General features: G+C 42.2%; 1 protein-coding gene across 1 annotated transcript; it reads left to right on the top strand.

Moving 5' to 3' along the window:
* The first annotated feature begins 35 nt into the window (after positions 1-35).
* On the top strand, positions 36-21,514 carry VWA3A (von Willebrand factor A domain containing 3A). Its single transcript, XM_064152740.1, is given in 26 exon segments — positions 36-49; positions 411-525; positions 974-1,056; positions 1,295-1,415; positions 2,860-2,998; positions 3,088-3,191; positions 3,821-3,901; positions 4,622-4,716; positions 5,711-5,830; positions 6,613-6,687; positions 7,285-7,429; positions 7,965-8,163; positions 8,542-8,612; positions 10,038-10,196; positions 10,639-10,726; positions 11,802-11,912; positions 12,595-12,692; positions 12,842-12,994; positions 13,673-13,781; positions 14,493-14,637; positions 15,141-15,285; positions 16,281-16,432; positions 17,247-17,373; positions 18,612-18,709; positions 19,651-19,714; positions 21,476-21,514. Coding segments are annotated over 24 exon segments (2,703 nt in total). The 5' UTR covers positions 36-49; positions 411-525; positions 974-991.
* The last annotated feature ends 16 nt before the right edge of the window (positions 21,515-21,530 follow it).

Raw genomic sequence — 21,530 nt, 5'->3', positions numbered from 1 at the left:
GCGTGAGGCTGGGCTGCTGCTGGGGTCCCGGGTTAGGGTTAGGGGTCGGGTGAGTGCCGGGAGGTGCCTTGGCCTCAGAGTGTTTGGGCGTTCCTGTCGCTTACCCAGGTGGCTGTCCTTTCGGCGTGTGTCTAGGCTGTAGGGGGCATGGGGCAAGTGAGGGGAACGGGACGGGACGGCGCGGGGTCGGTGGAGCTGAGGGGACGTTCCCGTAAGGTGAGGAGAGTCCCGGAGGGACGGGATGGTGCAGGGTCGGTGGAGCTGAGGGGACGTTCCCGTAAGGTGAGGGGAGTTTCGGGGGACGGTGCGGGGTCGGTGGAGCTGAGGGGACGTTTCCCGCAAGGTGAGGGGAGTCCCGGAGGGACGGGATGGTGCGGGGTCGGTGGAGCTGAGAGGGCGTTTCTCGTAAGGTGAAGAAAGCCTCGGGGCCTGGGACGGTGCGGAGAGAGGGCGCCTTGGACAGCCGCTGGTGAGCAGAGGAACACGGGCGACTGAGGACGGAGCGCGGCGGACAAGCCCAGCCAGGTGGGAGACAGGACTTCGTGGTCGCTTTGGCTTTGGTCTTACCGCGGCCGGACCCGCACACGTCTCCGTCCCGGCCTCGCAGCCCGGCTTGGCTCCGGCTGGCGGCCCTTTGCTCTCGCCGCTGCTCAGGCTGAGCGGCAGCGCTCTGGGTTTTGCTGCAGTTAGTCTTCTTGTCAAGGTGAGCTGTGTAGCTTGTCTCCCAGCAGCTGTATCATGAGCTGCAGGAAATCCCTTCACCAAGAGCTCCCGCAGAATAGTTACTGCTTGTGTTTTCTGTGGGTAGAGAATTGTAGCTTCTCTTTGCACGTGGGACAACAGCAAATTAAAAAGCAGCTGCAATGCAATTGCCATAAAAGTTAGTGACAAAGTTAATATAACTTGTTAACAGTGTATATTCCTGAACATTTAAGCTTTTTATTCTAATAGTTTGTCTTTTTGCTTTAACGAGGCTGGGTCTATCCATGTCATGGCTACACACACCAGGAAAATGGCAGAGTTGTTGGACAATGATCAGTTCTTGGAAAACGTTGGGTAAGGACACTTTAAAAGTCTTGTTGAGACCTCATATGTAGATACAGACTGAATAACTTTACCTCTTATAAACCGTGTGCCATGTCCCTTCAAAATGTTTGTCCTATATTAACTGGACCATGTAAAGAAATGTCAAAGTACAAACCAGTTCCTGCAGAAAAAAACTTGTGCAGACATTATGACAGCACAGGAATATTATGGATAATGAAGTCATCCTATAAATCTCATTGTCTTGTAGGGTGACCACAAAATCCAGACTGCAGGATAATCATTCACCACGGCAAGATTTTGCTGTGCCTCATCTAGGACCAGCTAGAGGTTTGCTGGTAACACATATCAACAAGACACAGGATCTGCTGGTAGGCAAGTTTACCTGCTAAATGGAGCAACTAGAGAAGTAACACAGACTCAGTACAAACACAGAGGGGGAAAAAAGCAAACTGATGGACAAGTGATGTGTTTCCTTCCATACATTTGTATACACACAGAAGTTATTCCTAGATGAAGTCATTAAACTTTGATTCACCTCTGCAGAGAAACTGTGCAACCTGTGAACAAATCAGACAAAACAATAAAGGCAGATTGCATTTTTCTGTAGAAAGGCACAAGACAAAATGTACCACTTCACACTCTGAGGTGGGGTTTGAAAACACTTGATTTTACTTATTGGTAGAAGAGCAGAGGTATGTATCTTTCTATTTTCAGATGTTCTTTGAAGGATCAGGGGTTGAAGGCTTTTGTGGTCACAATATGAAAAAAAATAGATATGATTAGATATTTTGATGTGCACTTTGAATATTATGTCTCAGCCATAGAATCAACCAGATTGGAAGAGAACTCCAAGATCATCCAGTCCAACCTATCACTCAGCCCTGGCCAATCAACTAGACCCATCTGTTGTAAAAGCAAGCTAAGGCCCAAACCTGTAAAGGAGATATTTTGCTTGCTGCTCTCCAAAATGCAGCAAGTTTCATGGACCAAAGAAAATGCATTGAAAAGAGCATTGTACCATGATCACACTGAAAACCTAAGAGGTTCACCAGCCTGACTGTGCACACTCATTTAAATGAAGTTCCAGCAATCCTTCAAGGAAAGAGACACAAACTCCTAGCTTATCCTTGTACTTAGAAAGTAGCTGAAGTCACTCTATGGCTGCTAAACTTCAATGCTAAAAATTCCAGCACTGTTTCACAAATGCAGTTTTGTTGTTAACAGAGTAGTCTGCTCTTTGTCACAACCGCTGTAGGCAGTTGTGTGAGGTGGACAGGTCAGATCTGAAAGAGGGACTGAAGGCTTCCATTGGGTATCTCTGCATATCTGGTCATCTGACCTGAGACATCCCAGGCAGGAGGCAAACTGGTCATCTGTGAATAATAGTTCTGTTTGTCCTCATCCTCCCTGTTTTATATATATATAATTCTTTCATCTGTCTTCCCACCTCATAATTACTAAAGGTCATCTAGAGTACACGTGGGGCAGAGTGGCCAGGAGAGCCAATGGCATCCTGGCCCGGATCAGGAACAGTGTGGCCAGCAGGACAAGGGAGGTTCTTCTGTTCCTGTACTCAGCACTGCTCAGGCCACACTCTGAGTGCTCTGTACAGTTCTGCACCCCTCAATTCAAGAGAGACGTTGAGGTACTGGAAGATGTCCAGAGGAGGGCAGCAAGGCTGGGGAGGGCCCTGGAGCACAGCTGTGTGAGGTGAGGCTGAGGGAGCTGGGGGTGTGCAGCCTGCAGCAGAGGAGGTGAAAAAAAGTTAGGCCAAAACTTGCAAGAGTTTTTCTGTCTTAAACTCTATTTTAGGTTTCCACAGAAGCTGCAAATAGAGCACCTTCCAACTTTGTACCAAAGCCCCCAAAGCAGGAAGGACCATTAGTTCTTCAAACATCATGTGGCCAGGCCCAAACCTCAACAGACTGGTTAAAGACAAATGGATTGAAAGGTAGCACGGAAAGAAAAGCTTAACAGGTACAAAACATGAATTAAAGACAGAGCAAGTGTTTTATTTCATTTCTTTGCTCATTGCCATAGCTAAAAAGTTAAACCTTTATCAAGTTTTGGCTCCCAATGCCTTCTCTCCTGTGGAAGAATTTGTACCTATTCTTAAGAAAACAGTATCATCAACTCTCCATGAGGTAAGTGATAAAGACCTTTTCCTTCTACTGCTATGTTTTTGCTATTAAAGTCAGTACTTAGTGAAAGTCTGTGGCCTCTGACTAGAATTTGAGGCTTGAGAGTTTGAGAGTTGGGACTCTACAGCCTGGAGAAGAGAAGGCTTCAAGGAGACCTTGTAGTAGCCTTTCAGTATCTGAAGGAGGCCTACAGGAGGACTGAAGAGGGACTATTTACAAGGTCTTGTAATGACAGGATGGATCATTATGGGTTTAAACTGGAAGAGGGGATATTTAAACTAGGTGCTAGGAAGAAATTGTTTACAGTGGGGGTGGTGAACCAATGGCACAGATTGCCTAGGGTGGTTGTGGAGCACAGAATCACAGAATGCTAATATTGATCACATTCTGTGATTCTGTGATCCACAACCTCCCTGGAGGTGTTCAAGGCCAGGTTGGATGAGGCCTTGAGCAACCTGTTCTAGTGGGAGGTGTCCCTGCCTATGGCAGGGGGTTGGAACTGGCTGAACTTTGAGGTCCCTTCCAACCTAAACTATTCCATGATTCAATGCCATTCTGAAGAATGATTCAGGAAGGAATTTCATATTAGTGAAGCTTCTATAAGCAGCTGCTGCTTTTATTTCTCCTCCTAGAAAGTGATGGTGCAGTTTGAATGGTATGATGGAACTGTGAAAAATATCCACGTTGACCTGCCAGTATTGTACCACTATCAGGTGAGTTGTCTTTAGTGATGTGGCTTTGCCAGGGCTAGATTGCCATCTAATTGTTCCACATTGTCCTGTTACACAAGGGCTGCAGAGTTTTGCGTCCATGATCTGGTCAGACTTAGGACTCAGATTCTTCCAGTAGTGAGGAGTGAGGCAAAGAGAAAGAGCCCATCAGCGCTGCTATGTGGAAGAATGTGTTTGGATTATTTTATCTATAGACACATGAATCCTTTAGGCCATAGACCAACAAGTTGAAGTACTTCTTACTACATCAGAACTGTCTCATTTCATTGTGGTTTAGTCATTTTTGGGGAAAGATTTGTATTCAATTTCTTTGCAAATCAAGTAAGTTTTAAGAATGTCTGATTGTTACTGGCCAGACCAGGAAAGACTCAGGGCCTAGCAGGAGCTTCCTAAGAAGTAGCATAGGAGCAAGCTGGGATGGTTGCTGCATGACTTGAAAGCTGTTGTGTAAAGGTAAGAAGCAAGAAGAAATGTGAAGAGTTTAGACCTTCATTGTTGTGGGGTTTTTTACCATTGTACATTTCCTCATGGGCTGTATTCTTCTGCCTTTACTAAGAGTGAAATGCTGCTGGCAAAATGAATGAAAACTAGTATTTTTTCATCACTGTGTTGTGATGTCACTTAGTCTTCTATTGCCAAATGCTTAATATATTTAGTTGACTATTTTATTTTTAACTTTCATTTTCTGTATTTTGTTCACAGAAACTCCTTGCTAAGATGGTTAGAGTCTATGAGAGCCGAATTGACTGGCTGTGTTCTGCTAGCAGAAGCATATGGGGAACTGTCTGTGAAAGGAGGTACTGTACTTGCCTGGCCTCTTTTTAGTGATTAGTGATGGTTCTGCTTTGCCAGCTTTTGCTTTGTGTGCAGGTCAGCTCCAAGGATTCAGGGCAGAAAATAGTCAGAGGTAGAGACAGCAGTTGCAGGTTATAGAATCACTGAATGTTAGGAGTTGGAAAGGACCTTAAAAGATCATCTGGTCCAACCCCCTCTGTCAGAGCAAGATGTCTTGGTTCTAGTTTAAATTTCCCACAGATTCAAAATACATATCTAACAGAGCCAATACCATAGGATGCCTTCCTCTCTCCCCATCTTTTGGAAAGAAAAGAATTAGAGGTAGAGAGGAAGAAGGTAAACCACCACACCCAATAAACAGCCTTGCTTCCATTAGGAAGTTAGAATTAAAAAAACTAACTGTAAATAAAAAGTGTTTGAGGTAGGGGAATTGCAAAGGGATCTAGGCAAGGAAAAATATGATACAAAAAAGATATATACAACCAGATTGATGGCAATGGGTGGAGGTGGAATCATTTGTCCACCACGTGGCAGAACAAAAGCAGCCGGAAGGATGAGTGGTGCTCACAGGCAGGGAGGTGGAAGAGAGAAACAAACAGGAAGTTCCTCTGTTTTTATAGGGCTAGACAGAAGTGGGAGTGGGCCAACCACTACACCTGGGGTCAGGTTCAGACCACTGCCCCGGGAAGGAATCTGGAGGATTTGGCGTCAGGTTCAAGACCACCCCCCAGGAGGGTTAACCCTTTATACAGGAACACCTGGGGTAGGCCACAGAGGAATGCATCCAGGCAGGGTTTTTGTGTGTGCTTTGTTGTTGATTTATTTCTTTGTCAATATTTATTACTATTTTAAAATACAGACCCAGTGTTTATACTGTGTTGCTGCATAGCTGGAAGATCCTTCCCCTGGCGAGTTAAGAGCATAGTGAAGATAAGAATATGTAGTTAAATCTGGGTTTTTATTTCTTTTTTGATGAATAACATATTTCCTCTACAGGGTGGTTATACTTGTTGATATATCAATGACAAACTCGAGGTACATCAGCCACATCCAACATTCTTTGCGACTGTTATTCGAGGAACAGCTGTCAGATAAGGATTGCTTCAATGTTCTAGCGTAAGCAGCTGTTTAAGGTGCCTTTAAAATAGTTGTGACACGTTGCAATACAATATTTTATATTTTTTTAATTGTATTTAATGGTTTATGATGAAATAATTGCAAGAGCAGCACTGATTTGCCAGTAGTGGGCCTATGAATAGATGAGATGCATGGAGACCAGGTTAGTAAGTAAAAATCACTGCTCTAGGTGGGGCTCACTGGAGCTGACTTTATTATGCCTGTAACAAACTCTTTTCTTGCAGAGAGAGATTTTTGGTGTCTTTGATACCATATCTGAGAACTCTCTTTAAATTTTACAGTAACTCCAGTATTATTTAAATATATAATAGTACTGAAATTCTGTACTCACCACTGGTGGGCAGAAATGTGTGGTACAGCTGCTGACAGCTGGACAGGCTTCTGACTGACAGGGAAAAGCAGGGGACAGGAGCTGAGAGTTCCAAATCTGGAGTCAGGGCAGAACCCTTACTTCCCAGGAGAGATACAGGCAGCATCTGACAGTTGGGTTTTGGTTTTTTTTGTTGCAGTCCCTCTGAGCTTTTTACCAGCTCACTTAGAATCCTGTGGAGAGAAAAAAAGATATAATCTGGCTCATTACCTTGAAAATCTAACAGCTGCTGAGTGATGGATAAATGGTTTGAAATAAAACATAATAAAGTATCAGGCAATTTTATGTCTCTAATACCCCAAATGATATTTTTACTTTTCAGTGAATCTACTGTTTATGTTTGTCCTAAAGCATAATCTGTCAATTAATTGCTGTTGTCTTTCCATGAAAGATTTGGGAGTGATGTTGTGCCTTGGCAGCTGGAACTAGTTCCTTCTAAACCAGAAAACTTACAAAGTGCTTGGAGGTAGGATCAAATAACTTTCCCAGACAGCTGAATTAAGTGATTAGAGCTACCATGAAACAAATACAACAGAGAAACAGATTGAAGCAGCACAGTGAACCATTTAGAAAATTGGTAGTTTTCTCATATTACAAAAACAGTTTGCCATGAAGTGTTCTCCACTGACTCATGCTGGTTCACTGCAAAATCAGCATTATCAAATTTAGTATATCCTAGAGACTTAGTATTTCATCTGTATAAAGAATATCTATGTGCACAGACAGAGAAATCTAATGCACAGGTGACATGAAGAACTGAAAACTGCTTCTAATGCAGTCGAGGTGTTAAAGTTAACCTATGTTTATTCCACACACACTGAAACAATTCCCAGTTCTGTTTGTGGAGTTGCATCCTCAGTGGTCTCATTATACTTCTGGTTTAATTTTTCTTCCTGTAAGTTCTGCTACATTACAGATTTGTCTATAAGAGAGAATTGTTTCATCTTTGTGCTCTGAATCTTATCTTTAAAACTAGTTTCCCATGGTTGCAGTACCAAAACTAGCATAAATAACCAGAGTTGTTGGACAGCCTGTTCTTTCTGTCTATTGTGTCATCCTTTAGGTGGGTGTTGAACTTGCAGTGCAAAGGGAGTAGAAATTTCATGAGTGCTCTCAGGAGAGCTATGGAAATAGACTTCAAAGACAAAAATAAGCACAAATCACAAGGACTTTACCTGCTGACTACTGGAATACCTGATCAGGAAACAGTAAGTATCAGCACAGGTTTAGCATTCTCAAAGTTTCTATCAGTATTAATCTCAACTTCATTTTTCTCTTCTCAAGGTGGAGTCGCTACACCTTGCTGGCAAAATACTTCTTGTTTACATACCTAAGCCAGCACAACTGTCAGGATCTCACACTTCCACTTCTGCAATCACTATTCCTGTGTTGGAGGGAGCAATTATTAATGTGTGAATCATAGAAAGTTTAAGAGATGGTTTTTGGAATCCTTTCCCACTCCAGCTCTGGCCATCGTTTCACTGCAAATTCCTGAGTTTGACTAAACCAACTCTGGAGTTTTTCATATGTAGTTATTTCCTTATGAGGACAAAGGCACAAACAGTGTCACGGTGCAAATCCACAGTATGCTATGGAGACACAGCTCCTGTTTTTTATAACAACAATCCATTGCTCAGATACACATTCCTAGTACATCTGCTTTGTGGCTCTTAGTCCATGTGCACAGCCTGAGCATCTTGTGATCCAAATGGAATTTTCTTTTTTCCTTTTTTCTTCTTGCAGCACACTCTCAGTGCTTATGTAGCTGAGGTTTGCAGAGGTTTTGATTTGCAGCTTCATGTCTGCCTCTTCAGTGTGATGGAAGAGCCTGACTCCAACAGAATGATGCCAGCCCGCTGTGCTAACCCAACTGAAACTGCCACAGCTTATAAAGAGATAGTCCAGGCAGCCAATGGGAGATTTCATTGGTTTGGAGAGGCAGGTATGTGGAAAGGAAAGTGAGCACGTACTTCTTTTCATTCATTAAATAATACTTCATAATACTTTTTCCCTCCCAGTCGGGTAGTTTATTATTTTTCTGGGTGCAGTAATGCTATATTAGCACACAAGTTAGAGACTGTCAGTACTAATGCAGAATACTATGATGCAGTCAATGCAGGAGTTATGTTTATTATTATTTTGATGTTTTTTCTAGTTGAATTCACTATTTTCTGCTAGGTATTTTAAAGATGCACATAGATCCAGAGTGCCTGGCTTGCAGGAAACAAGGTCTTTTTGGTTCATTTCATTGATAGTACAATTTGTTGCACACTTTGGTATACTTACACCCCACACTGATGAGCCTATATTTGATTAACAGGTATTTTTGAAAGTGATGATATTACTGTTCTTGTGTCTGAAATGGAAAAAGCAAACAGCTACTCCCAGAAGGTAGGTGTTATTTGTATCTTTTAAAGTTAACATTCTCTGTTCAGAAGAAAAGTCAGCAGTGTTTGTTCAGCTGACAGTGCAGACTGGACACAATGAAAATCCTTGTAATTGTGGCCTGGATCAGGAACAGTGTGGCCAGTAGGACGAGGGAGGTTATTCTTTCCCTGTACTCAACACTGGTCAGGCTACACCTTGAGTACTGTGTCCAGTTCTGGGCTCCTCAATTCAAGAGAGATGTTGAGGTGCTGGAAGGTGTCCAGAGAAGGGCAGCAAGGCTGGGGAGGGGCCTGGAACACAAACCCCATGAGGAGAGGCTGAGGGAGCTGGGGGTGTGCAGCCTGCAGAAGAGGAGGCTCAGGGGTGACCTCATTGCTCTCTACAACTACCTGAAGGGAGGCTGTAGCCAGGTGGGGTTGGGCTCTTCTGCCAGACAAGCAGCAACAGAACAAGGGGACAGAGTCTCAAGTTGTGCCAGGGGAAGTATAGGCTGGATGTGAGGAGGAAGTTGTTGTCAGAGAGAGTGATTGGCATTGGAATGGGCTGCCCAGGGAGGTGGTGGAGGCACTGTCCCTGGAGGTGTTCAAGAAAAGACTGGATGAGGCACTTAGTGCCATGATCTGGTTGATTGGCCAGGGCTGGGTGCTAGGTTGGCCTGGATGATCTTGGAGGTCTCTTCCAACCTGGTTGATTCTATGATTCTGTGAAATTTTTCTTTCTTGTGACCAATCCTGTTGTGAATTCTTCTTAACAAGAATTGTTCATTATATTTTTTCTTTTAAAAAATACTTTCTGTGTGTATTATATAACAAATACCTAATATTGTGTTCCTATAAACAGCAGTGGAAGGAGGGATTGTCAGTGACAACAATGCATTTATAAATCCTGAGGTGTACTGGAGGTGTAGAACAAGACTGTAGCTCTCAGTACTACTTACACATGACTTCTTCCAAAATGCTTAGCAGTGACTGAGGCTGTATAGTCAGCCTGGCACTGTAATTAGAAGTGTAATTAGAAAGATCTGTGCAGCAAGAGAGAGACGTATCCAAAGGTTGCCTCATAGAAGTCTCGAGTCACAAAAGTATTTGTGAAAAGAAGAGTTGGTGGATATTCAATGGGGTGTTCAAATATTTTGTTATTTAATAGTTGCAGATACTTGGTTGATGTTCTGTCTGTTCTAATCTTGCTGTGCATAGTGTTGTCTTTTCTTCCAGTATGTTTGCTCAGAGCAAGGACAATTTCCTTCTTATGCATTCCAGCCAGCACAGCACAAAGCAGTTCCTATTCAGTTAGGGGTGTTAAGCACTGCCAGATGAATACATTTCATATTAATTTTGTTATTAAATGTATAAATACAGAATTTTGAAATGTTACCTATTTACATTGCACATAACATGAGTTACTAAACAATGTGCACTTCCATTTCAGTGTGCATTGCTGGTGGAATCCTTAAAGCAGCGTTCAGTAAGTCAGTCTGCTCATCCAGATGTAGCAGAAGGAGACTCAAATGTGCTTGCCAAGAAGGAGAAAAGAAAGCCACAGAAGTTGCCATCTCCTAAACCCACAGCTCTGAGTCTGGCCAGAATGGTTTGAAATGGTCACATTGTTAAGATGCTGTCTTTTTGTTAGAGATCATACCCAGCTATTGTCTAAAGCACTGCTGTCAACACTGAGTTCCCAACAGTCAGTGAAATTCGGAGGAGGAAAGTAGTGCTGCTTCTATAAAACAGTTCCATTATCATACTGGGCTCCTCCTTCAAGTGCCAAAAATGGTCCAGACTTATCTGCCTGCAGATATTAGTCTTTAGTTCTAGGGTAGCGGATTAAATTGACAAGGTAATTAAAATGGAGCAATTAAAGTTGCTTAACCTAGCAAGAAATTGCAAATTAACAAGTCACCGTGGCAACCCGCTGATGTGTTAGAAGAGGCAGAGTAAAACAGGAGCTGGAGAATAGTGAAGGGTACTTCCAATTCTGAATAATGCAATTATGATCCACCTGAAATGCATCTTAATTTTTTTTCCTATAGTATATTAAAGATAACAGTGCAGAGAGAAATGCTTCTTTAAGAGTACTGGCATGGCGTCCTACTAGTGCTAAAGCAGAAATTCCACAAGGTTTGTATGGAGTAGGGGCTGCTTGGCTTCAGTTTCTTTGGATTAAAAGGAAATACTAAATAAGAGTTTGAGTTTTAGAAAGATTTACCATTTTAATCTTTAATCAGACTGATAGGAAACCTTGTAGCTCTTTGGAAATGCCTTCAGTGTGAGTTTTAGCTGAAGTGTATCTGCTTGCTCTCAGGTTGTGAGCAGAAGGAACACTGCACACCTGTATAATTATTTCCAGGTCATATGATTGATTACCCATCCCATATCAAGAAACAAGAAGTGTGTGTGGTGGAAAGTAGAGCACTGCTTTGTCCCAAGCCTGAAGCCATCATTAGAACTTCACTTCTCGTGAATTTCAGTTCATAGTCCCTTTTTTCCTCAAAGGCTTAACAATTCAGAGATTTATTTTGTTACCAGTTCCAATAATATTGGATTCCACTGCAATTAACATGCTGTTCCACTTGATTTATTTATGATCCAGTAATAGAGGGGGCAAAACCTACAAATGTCAGACCATTGGAAATGCTGACTGTGGGCAACTGCGCCTGGTCTATGAAATTACTCTTTAATTCATTCCAGTCACTGTCAGTCCCTTAAATCCAGTTCCTTTCTGATCCATTTTTGTAACTTTCCTGTGTTTTGTTCTTTGTATCTGCTCTAGCATCTGCAACTTACCATATATACATTTTTTGCATTAAGACTAGAGATCTACTGCTTTATTGAAGTGAGGTTGTAGATATGTAGCAGTGTTTACAGACCTGGATTCAGATTGCACTTGAGGTGCTTTGTACAGCATTAATTAGCTTTTCCAGCAAATAATGCTTCTTGTAAACCCCTGATCTTTCCAAAGTATGCCCTCTGACATTCTTCCTGATGGCAGTTTATGAAGGTTTTGGTTCCATTTCTATGTTAGCAGTGTAAGTAGTTCTGTAAGATGGATTTTTCTTAACCAGTAGCTAAGAAAAGTATTGAAAATGCTGCTAATGGGAAATGATGAACTGAAGAGCTGTGTTGCAAGTGGGAGTTTTATCAGGTTGAAGTAAGTCCACCTTGTGGTTTCTTTGTTTTGTTTTTTCAATTGTAGCACCAGCAATGAAAGAATGGCCTCAAGCTGAGAGTAAAAGCAAGCATAAACCAAGGAAGCAGCCAGAGTTTTCTGTGTCACTATTTTATACTGGTAGAGGAAGAGATGTGGGTATGTGTCAGCAGCATATGATGACCAAAGCCTTTTAATTATCAGTGTTCTGACAGAACTGTTAGGATGTTAAGTTGCTGATAATCCTAGAATCAGAGAATGGTCTGAGTGGGAAGAGACTTCCAGAGGTCATCTAGTCCAACTGCCTCTGCAGTAAGCAGATCAGCTAGATAAGATTGAGCCTCTCCTTCAGTATCTCCAGGGATGGGGCCCCAGCCACCTCCCTGAGCAACCTGTTCCAGCGTTCACTAACCTCATGGTATATCAGTGTGCTTTAAATAGAGAGTGGCAGTGACTTTTACTTCCCAAACAGTGGTGGGGTTTTTTTTCAGTTTGATGTTTGGCTTCTTGGAGTTCTTTAAGTTTTGTTGAGGTTTCAGGACTTTTTGTTCTTTTGGATTTTTTTTTTTGCTCAAAGATCCTCTAAGGAAAAATGCTGCTACCATGGTTGAGATGGTTAGAGAAGATTTGTTGTGGAATTTCTTGGAGAAGTGTCTTTTTTTAAAGTACTTTGACATAAAGATACTTTGCATTTTTTTCACAGGTAGGGTTGTCCAGTGCTGATCTGTGAGGCTTTGGGGGCTTGGGGTTTGTTTAATAAACAGTCCTGTGTGATTCAAATGAGCTATATTTTTAACTTAGGGCTTCCTTCTAATGTGACTTTGCTCGTTTTCTAAACTAGGTACAGTGTACCAAAAGTATCCAAAGCCACTGTGCATGAGGCATTCTGTTCCTTGCCTTGCATTGCCAAAAAAAGAGGAAATATGTTCAAGCAGAGAGGTACTTTGCTCCTTACTAATAAATGACCATTTTAGAACTACCCATGTGAATGATTGTGAGCATGGTAACTGATTCTTCACAATGTAGCATTACTTAAACTGTTCTAATGCTTACTGCCAATCAATTGCTCCATTTGTTTGTCTTGCAAGTGGCTGACCAAGTACAGTATTAAAAAGCTTAAACTGGAGTTGCCCAGACTGATGTTTGGTCCAGGCTGTACTCACCAAAAGAAAACTGTGGAGTCTCTGCATAAGGAAGTGTCAGCAAAGTACTGTGCTATCTTCCCTAGTGTTGAAATCAATGTAAGCATTTCCAGTTGCCCTTATCTACAACACCAAAAAGCTTTCTGTTTCTTTAAGAGAATGTATTTGGCCAACATTTGTGCCCTGGTAGTGTGGGGTTTCCTCCTCTGTTCCTTGCTCTTTCTAAGTCATTCTTCTATTAGAAAGCTAGAGAAAAACCTTTGTTCACCACAAAAAATATTTCATCTGGATCCTTTAGAATGCCTGACATTTGCCTCTGCTCATACAGGGAGAGAAAGAATTTTAAAATTTGGAGTTAAACTTTAAAAAATCACATAGGAGTTGAGAGTGGGAAAGTGTTGGATCTTGGTTGGTCTGATTGGTGTAGTGACTGGAGAGAAGCATAACAAATTACATTTAGGATGTTACTGCTCTATTGTATTGACAAAACTGTCAGTAATAATGCAACAGCTGCACCTGTCCAGTCCAATGATAGAATTCTGTTGCTCAGCACAACTGTCTGAGATGAGAACAGGGCAGCAAAGCAGTTATCTACTTGGAATGTATGGTGGCTAACAACATTTGGTGGTGGTTACCAAAATGTTGGTGGCCACCAACATTTTCTCACTCTGTTTTATAGAGGTAAAGACGAAAAACCTAATCTCCCTCATTTCTAGTGCAGACATTGCATGTGTAGCAGCTGAGCAAAAAGCTCCTGTACAAACTGAATTTTAACAGGGGGTTGTGAAGCATCTGCAGATCCCATCTAAGGAACTGGAGAGCTACACTGGACAACTGGAGCAAGTGCTGCAGCGCTACATACAGAGAATACAGTGGCTTCTGTCAGGTACTGCTGTGCAGCTGGTTTTCTAGAGAGCACAGCTTGCACATCAAATCTCCTTATCTACTATTTCTGATAGAATAAATCTGGACCTCAAATATGAAACAGGGTCATCCAGTTTGCATTTCCTGGAAATTTTAAAAGGCATCTTTGTGACAATAAAATAGAAGTACAAGAGAATTCAGCATCTGTGTGGCTGATAAACATCTGCACTGCTGTGAAACAATTAGGGTTGTGATGGATTTGTATGCCCATGTATGTAAGGTTTCTGGTGTCAGCAGCTTTTTGTCAAAGGAACATATGCAATAATATGTACAGGCAAAATTAGTTTTTCTGTTTCTTGTGGTAAAGATGTGCCCTATTTAGAAGTTCAGCATTGTTGCCAGTGAAAAGTGTTTCAAGCCCTCTGTTGCTCATGAAGATCTTTGTTGGGAAACAGTAGTAGTTTTTTATTGGATTTCAAAGTAGGAGCTACAAAAGTGCTTCCTGGAGGTTGCTGCAGTTGGCTTGTAACTAATGTTTGACAGTGCCAGACTGGAAATGGCAGCAGATTTTTCTGTTAGTAACCTTTGAACTGCCTTATTTCCACACAGATTAGAATTGATTATGTATAAATGTGTCCAAAATAATCCCTAAGGGCTGCTGATTTTACAGTATGCTCAATAAAAGAACATGTTCAATAAAATAATGACATTTGGTTTCAATGTTGTGGCCCAGGAAGCAGGAGGTGGTTTGGTACCATTGTAGAAGCAAATGTCTGTCTTATGATTGACACATCTGGTTCCATGGACCCCTATTTGCCACATGTGAAAAAAGAACTTACCTCTCTTATCTGGGAGCAGCTGAGGAAAAATGGAGTCAGGTATGATGAACAGATGAAAGACTGCAATTGGCAGTACTTAGGTTACAGGGTTAATAACTGTTACTAATACTGAAATGCAATGCAAGTAATTCTTATGGTAGATCATAATATGCATATGACATGAACTGCTCTTTCTGTTCTTCTGATTAAACAGCTACTAATTCTGAGCTCTAAGATTTCAGCCTCATTTCCCATAGGCTAATGCTTTTAATTCTCTAGAGTTCAGCATTCCTATGGATTTTCTGCTCCTTCAGGGTGAAATAGGCTTTCTGACTCTTCTACTTTGAAGACCTTAACCCAATAGTAGACTTTTGGTTGGATATTTTGGCTGGGCTTTTTTTGTTGGTTTGGGGATGGGAGGAGTTGTTGCTTTGTTGTTTTTTTTTTCAGTTAGGTTTGTGTTTGGTGGTTGTTTTTTTTTTTAATTGGTAAAAAACAGACTTATGCAAAGTGACTGAGTGTATTGATTAGGGTTAAATGTGGTGGGATATCTTTCTTCTCAGGTTTAACCTGCTGAGGTTTGCAGACAATACAGAGAGTTGGAAGGAGCATCTTGTAGAGGCAAGTGATGAAACCTGTCATGATGCTGTGCAGTGGATGTCCAGATTTCAGGCTCATGGTAATGCCTGCATCCTTATGGCTTTACAGGTCAGTAATCAATGTAGCACATTTTGGAGAAGATATCATGTCTTGTGGTGGTAAAAATCTGAGTGATAGTCTTTTAGGAAAATAAACTTGGTCAAAGTACACAACATTTTGATATGCCAAGCTCTCAAGACAACAGCAGTCAAGCCACTGTCTCTGTCCCTAGGGCTTGCAGATGCTAGAGCTGCTCATAGTGAGTTTAAGAAAAATGTATCAATGGTTGCAATAACATTTGTGTTCAAAGGAACAGAAAATAGCCAGATGCTCAAAATGATGCTTCTGTACAGCTGTGGCTGTCAGAGATTTGTTCTGAAGTAGCCTGAGGTTTCAAAGAAGCAGTGTTGGAATCATCTGACCATTGAGTACAACTCTTGAACATTAGTAACAGACGAAGAAACTTCTTCTCCTTTAAAAATTCTCAGTGTAGAAACCAATAATCTAAAACAGAGACTGAAAGAACTTGCCATTTCATGAGCTGTAGAGCCTGAATCAGAAACGCTGCCTGAAATGAGTGATTCTTCTTGCAGACTCCCTTGCAGAGTCTCCTTAGAGACGTTACGGATTCATAATGAATCCAACCTGTTGAAACTGTGTTACAGAAATGTCCACTGAGTCAAGTCAAGCAGCTTTTCATAATGTGAAAAGCCAGCTCCTAATGAGCTTCATTTTTCAGACTTCAAGCATCTTAAACTCCCACAAAACGTGCTGTAAAAACCTAATGCCAGCAGCTCTCCAAACCAGTTAATTTGCCTTCTCCAGTGAGTCAGGTTTCATTGGTGCCCTGCTTATGGATATATTGCCTTATGCTACAAATTACTTACTTGTGTGTTTTTCACATTTATATCCTTGATCTCTTTCTTATGTGGTGAGAAGGAAAGGATGATAGTAACTTGATGTAGTAAATATAAAACTCTCCACCACTGAAACAGTGTTTTCAGTGTCAAGTGTATCTTTTCTCTGAATGTACTCATTATTTAAGTTTATTTTCTGCTTTTCAGAAGGCTCTCAGTTTCCAAGGTGTAGAGGCAGTGTATGCATTGACTGCTGGAAAAGCAGACACCAGTTGCAGTCTGATTTTGAAAGAAATGGAAAGACTGAGAAAGAAACAAGATATTAAAATCCACACCATTACCTTCAGCTGTACAGACAGGTATATGATACTCTGCAAGAACAACTCAATCTCTTAATGACTCAGTTCTTGTCAAAAGGCTGTTACCAAGATGGGCCACATGCTCAGTACACTGGACATGAGGTTTGAGCTCAGCCTTTGTGCCTGTAGTAACTGGGTGACTCAGGAAACTGCCACGTGGCCTTCATCTCCCACAGCTTGTGTCCCTGTTTTCTCATGCACAGAGAAGAGACAGGCATCACTGCTCTACTGCACTGAGCTGAATCCTGTACTGTTATCATTAGTCTGTCACATTCACATCCCTGTAGAGGCTTGAAAACACCCTGACACACGGACCTGGACTGGAATCAAGACCACTAGGAAGGTGCTAATGGCAGCTAAGGGCTAAATATATATCCCTGATGTTCCTTCTTGGAGATGTGGAGGGCTGGGGACTGCGGGATGCTAACAGAAAGCGTATGCTCCTCTAGATGCTAACTCAGGGCTGCGCCTGTGTGATGCAGGCAGCAGGTATCCAAGCAGACCTTCAGTTCTTCAAGCTTTCTACAATAGGTGCATGTCCATTCTGCCACCTCAGAACACAGCAGTTGTCCCAGCTCTCCAAGAGCTCAGCCTTTCTATTCTTGAATTGAATACAGCATGTCCAAAACCAGCCTGTCTTGGACTTCGTTAGCAATTCACAATTAGAAATGATACAAAAGGTTGCAATGAAGTTCTCCAAATCTTTTTTTCTTTAAGCAGTATTTTTTTAGGAACTCTTAGAAATTATTTTTCTGCTTCTGTTTCTTTCAGGAAAGTAGTTACCCTAAGTAACTTACTACTTTGTTGTTAACAGAGGAGCTACTGAATTTCTGAAGAAGCTTGCTGCCCAAACAGGAGGGCGCTACCACTGCAGTTTTGGAGCTGTGGATGGACTATTAGCAGCACAGAGATTGTTGGCAGAGGGGTTTGATGATGAAGATGTAGGTTAAATTGATTGAATTTGTTGGGTTTGGTTTGGTTTCCTATCAGCTTAGTACCACAGCAGTAGTCAAACTGCATTTAAAAGAGAAAAATCACAAGAAACATTAATACAGGACTCCCCAGAGAGCAGCCAGGCAGAAAGGGACCTGAGGGTGCTGGTAGATAGCAGTTGAACGTGAGCCAGCAGTGTGTCCAAGTGGACAGGAGAGCCAATGGCATCCTGGCCTGGATCAGGAACAGTGTGGCCAGTAGGACAAGGGAGGTTTTTCTGCCCCTGTACTCAGCTCTGCTCAGGCCACACCTTGAGTGCTGTGTCCACTTCTGGGCTGCTCAGTTCAAGAGAGATGTTAGATACTGAAACCTGTCCAGAGAAGGGCAATGAAGCTGGTGATGAGCCTGGAGCACAGCCCTGTGAGGAGAGGCTGAAGGAGCTGGGGGTGTGCAGCCTGGAGGAGACTCAGGGCAGAGCTCATTGCTGTCTACAGCTACCTGAAGGGAGGTTGTAGCCAGGTGGGGTTGGTCTCTTCTGCCAGGCAAGCAGCAACAGAAGAAGGGGACACAGCCTCAAGCTGTGCCAGGGTAATTCTAGGCTGGATGTGAGGAGGAAGTTGTTGTCAGAGAGAGTGATTGGCATTGGAATGGGCTGCCCAGGGAGGTGGTGGAGTGGCTGTGCCTGGAGGTGTTGCAGCCAAGCCTGGCTGGGGCACTTAGTGCCATGGTCTGGTTGACTGGCCAGGGCTGGGTGATAGGTTGGACTGGATGATCTTGGAGGTCTCTTCCAACCTGTTTGATTCTGTGATTCTAAGATAGTTCATGTTGAAACCTACTTGCCTTTTCTCTCTCTGTTGGCTGCCTTGGTCAGGTGACAAAATCCACCAAAAAAAAATATAATGTCTGAAAAAGAAGGAAAAGAAAAAGGAATTTTGGATCTGGGCTCTGTGTTTTTTAAACTACCTTTAGCTTTTAGTGTGTCTTCTGATCCCCACAGTCCTGTATTTCACAATGTCACTGTAAATGAGAGGTCCAGCTGGAGACCTCTGGGATTGCCACAGCAAGAAAATATCTTAGTAAACACAACTGTATTCAAGCCAGACTTGTTCTGCTCTCCACTTGGAAGACCAAAACCTCTGCAAATAAATGGGAGGAGAGAGGTTTAGGCTCAGTTAATTAAGTTGATTGAATTTGAAAATAATAAATAGGTGCAAGTTGATGTAGAATGTTCTAATTCTGTTTTCAGGATCCTGTTTTCCCTTACTTTGAAGGAGATGACTTAAAGAAACTTACACAAGAAGTAGCAAAAGCCAGAAGTTTCTTAAAGCAAGCAAAATCTTTCAGGTGAGTATTTATCAGGAATCTTTCAGTAATTGTTTGGATTCTATTGATTTATTTCATGGAAAGAAGACTATCTGGCTCCTGGGCTCTGCTGTTTAAAAAAGAGTTGGTGTTTCTTTCCTTCTCTTCTAAATTTTGCCTTTTTTGAGGCTTGGAAAATGAGATGCAAGCAAGCTGTCTGCCTCCGAGAGGTTTACTTGGAATAAAAGTAGCTACCATTTTAGTAAAGGATCTGAGCAGATTCTAACAATGTGTTAAACCTCAGGGCTGTTACTTTCACAGTCATGTAACAGGTCACAGGATGATGTGACACCAGGCAGGGCTATCCAAGCAGACTCCAAACCAGTAAAGTCATTTCCCAGAGGCAGCATAGCGCTGCTGGCACTAAATGCCATCTGTAGCTCAGCAGACTGAACTGGCTTGGGTTGCACACCATATAGGCTGGATGTTAGGATGAAGTTCTTTACAGAGAGAGTGATTGGCATTGGAATGGGCTGCTCAGGGAGGTGGTGGAGTCACCATCCCTGCAGGTGTTCAAGAAAAGCCTGGCTGGGGCACTTAGTGCTGTGGTCTAGTTGACTGGATAGGGCTGGGTGCTAGGTTGGCCTGGATGATCTTGGAGGTCTCTTCCAACCTGGTTGATTCTATGATCCTATGATTCTGGTGTCACTCAGAGCTACTTTTCATACCTGCCTAGAACTGAAGTGAAGGGCAGTTCAGCTGTACAGATTCTTAACTTAGTTGTTACACTTCCTGACTACCAAGCCAGAGAGCACCATTTCAGTAGTAAATGCAGCCAGAATTACTTGCAGAGAACTTCAGCATTCACTATACCTCCTGAATGGAAAAAAAATTGTCACACCAGGACATGGCTAAACAAAGACACTAAATGTCTGTGTGAAAAGCTGCTGTTATTCTTGAGGCTTTGTTTCTCTTTCCAACAGGTTACTGCTTCAGAAATGGAATAGAAACCAAAAGGACAATTCTGGCTTTTAAGAAAGTGCTCAGGTAACCAGTCACTACAACAGATCATAGTTTGTATCTAGTTCATGTACTTCAGAGAAAGGATAATATTTCATAAGCCTAAGGTAAATGTATTCATTTCTAGCAATGACTTTTTTCCAAAGTTGAAAAGATTTGTGGTAATTTCAGTTCTGAGCTGAATTAGTCCACAGTGTAACCTCATATTCACAAAGAACAGTTTAAAGAGAGCTACCTTTGAGGTGAAAGGAGCAAGGCAAATATGTATTTGTAGTTATCAGTGGTTTAGCTCTTACTAGGAGCAAACATTTAAGCACATCAGGGATTAGGAGCAGATGTAATGGCTGTAATACCAATTGCTACATAGGCTGCATGATTTGTCAGTGAAATAAACAAGGAAACTGAAAAAAAGACCTCCAGAAATAGTAAAGAGAGCCTCAGCAAACACTGGACTGTTGTCACAAAGTTGTGGGAGAGGCAGCTGGACAAACTAAACCTCTCACAGAGCCAAGCTGCTGCTTTGAATTGGCAGAGCTTACAGAGGAAGAGAAATTGCTGGGCAGAAGGACTTTCTCAGGGGTAGATGAGACAGAATCATTTGTCACAAGAGTTGTTTGAGGCAGGAAAAAGGTGAGCACGCAGGAAACTGCAGAAGTTAAGCCTGCCAAGATGCTCATCAAGGAACTGGTGTAAGGCAGATAGGTAGTGAGGCTGTTTTAAATCCTTCTTTCTGTAGCTGTACCTTGGGGTTTTTGTTTATAAACATTACCTAGGCATTCAAAGAGAAGAAAAAAAATCCAGTCAGACCCACTGGTTCTCAGTGGAGAATGGCAGCTGGAGCCTGGTCAAGTATGTGCAGGATTCAGCCTGGAAGGGCTGATCACTGAGGAGAGGTGCTTGGACAGCAAACGGATACATAACCACCCTGTACTAGCAAGAAGGTTGTTGCAGACATGTAAAGACAGAGGGTAGTGTTCCACAGCCATCTCTCCTTCAGCCTTCCAAGCTAAATGATCTGGGGCCTGCTCTAGGGTAGGGTGTCCCTGCCCATGGCAGGGGGGTTGGAACTAGATGATCCTTGTGGTCGCTTCCAACCCTGACTGATTCTGTGTCTCTAAATGTGGAAGGTGTCGCTCACACAGTGCACAGGAAGACTTCAGAAAGCACATGGCATTGTGGCACCACTGGGCAGAGAAGTAAGGCAGAGTGTAAACTCAAGTTATGTTGCTTTTCCATTGCCATTTTGTGAAGGGTGATGGTGGGCCTGTGCAGCTTGGAAATACTGATTGTATTTTCAGAAGCTATTTATGTGTTTGACTTTTAGGATTTCATTTTGGATGAAGAAAAAATGCTGAAGAGATTTGGAATGGTAACATTAGAATCATAGAATCAACCAGGTTGGAAGAGACTTCCAAGCTCATCCAGTCTAACCTATCACCCAGCCCTAGCCAGTCAACCAGACCATGGCACTAAGTGCCTCAGCCAGTCTTTTCTTGAACTCCTGAGTCCTCTTCTTAGTCCTCTTCTTTTCAAAGTGTGCTTAAAGCTTCATGCAAAAAGAGAGATGCAATCTTTGCTGCCTCTCAGCTTCTGGCATGAGAAGTTACACATAAGTGCTGCTGACATATCACTTCAGGCTTTGTAGGTATTGGTTTAAATCAAGCCCTTAAACTCTCCTATCATTAAACATAAACCAATAATGTAGTTTTGTAGGAATAAGAAAAGAAATTAAACAATAGCACAATGATAAAGTATGTATTTTGTTATTTTACCTGCTGTTTGAACCAGGAGAAAAAGAATATGGATCCAGAGTTTCCTGTAGCCTAATTTTTCAAACTAGAAG

Source organism: Pogoniulus pusillus, chromosome 13 (assembly GCF_015220805.1).
Source record: "Pogoniulus pusillus isolate bPogPus1 chromosome 13, bPogPus1.pri, whole genome shotgun sequence".
Taxonomy (NCBI): Eukaryota; Metazoa; Chordata; class Aves; order Piciformes; family Lybiidae; genus Pogoniulus; species Pogoniulus pusillus.
The sequence above is the reverse complement of the archived record's forward strand: the minus strand, read 5'-3'. Positions and strand labels throughout refer to the sequence as shown.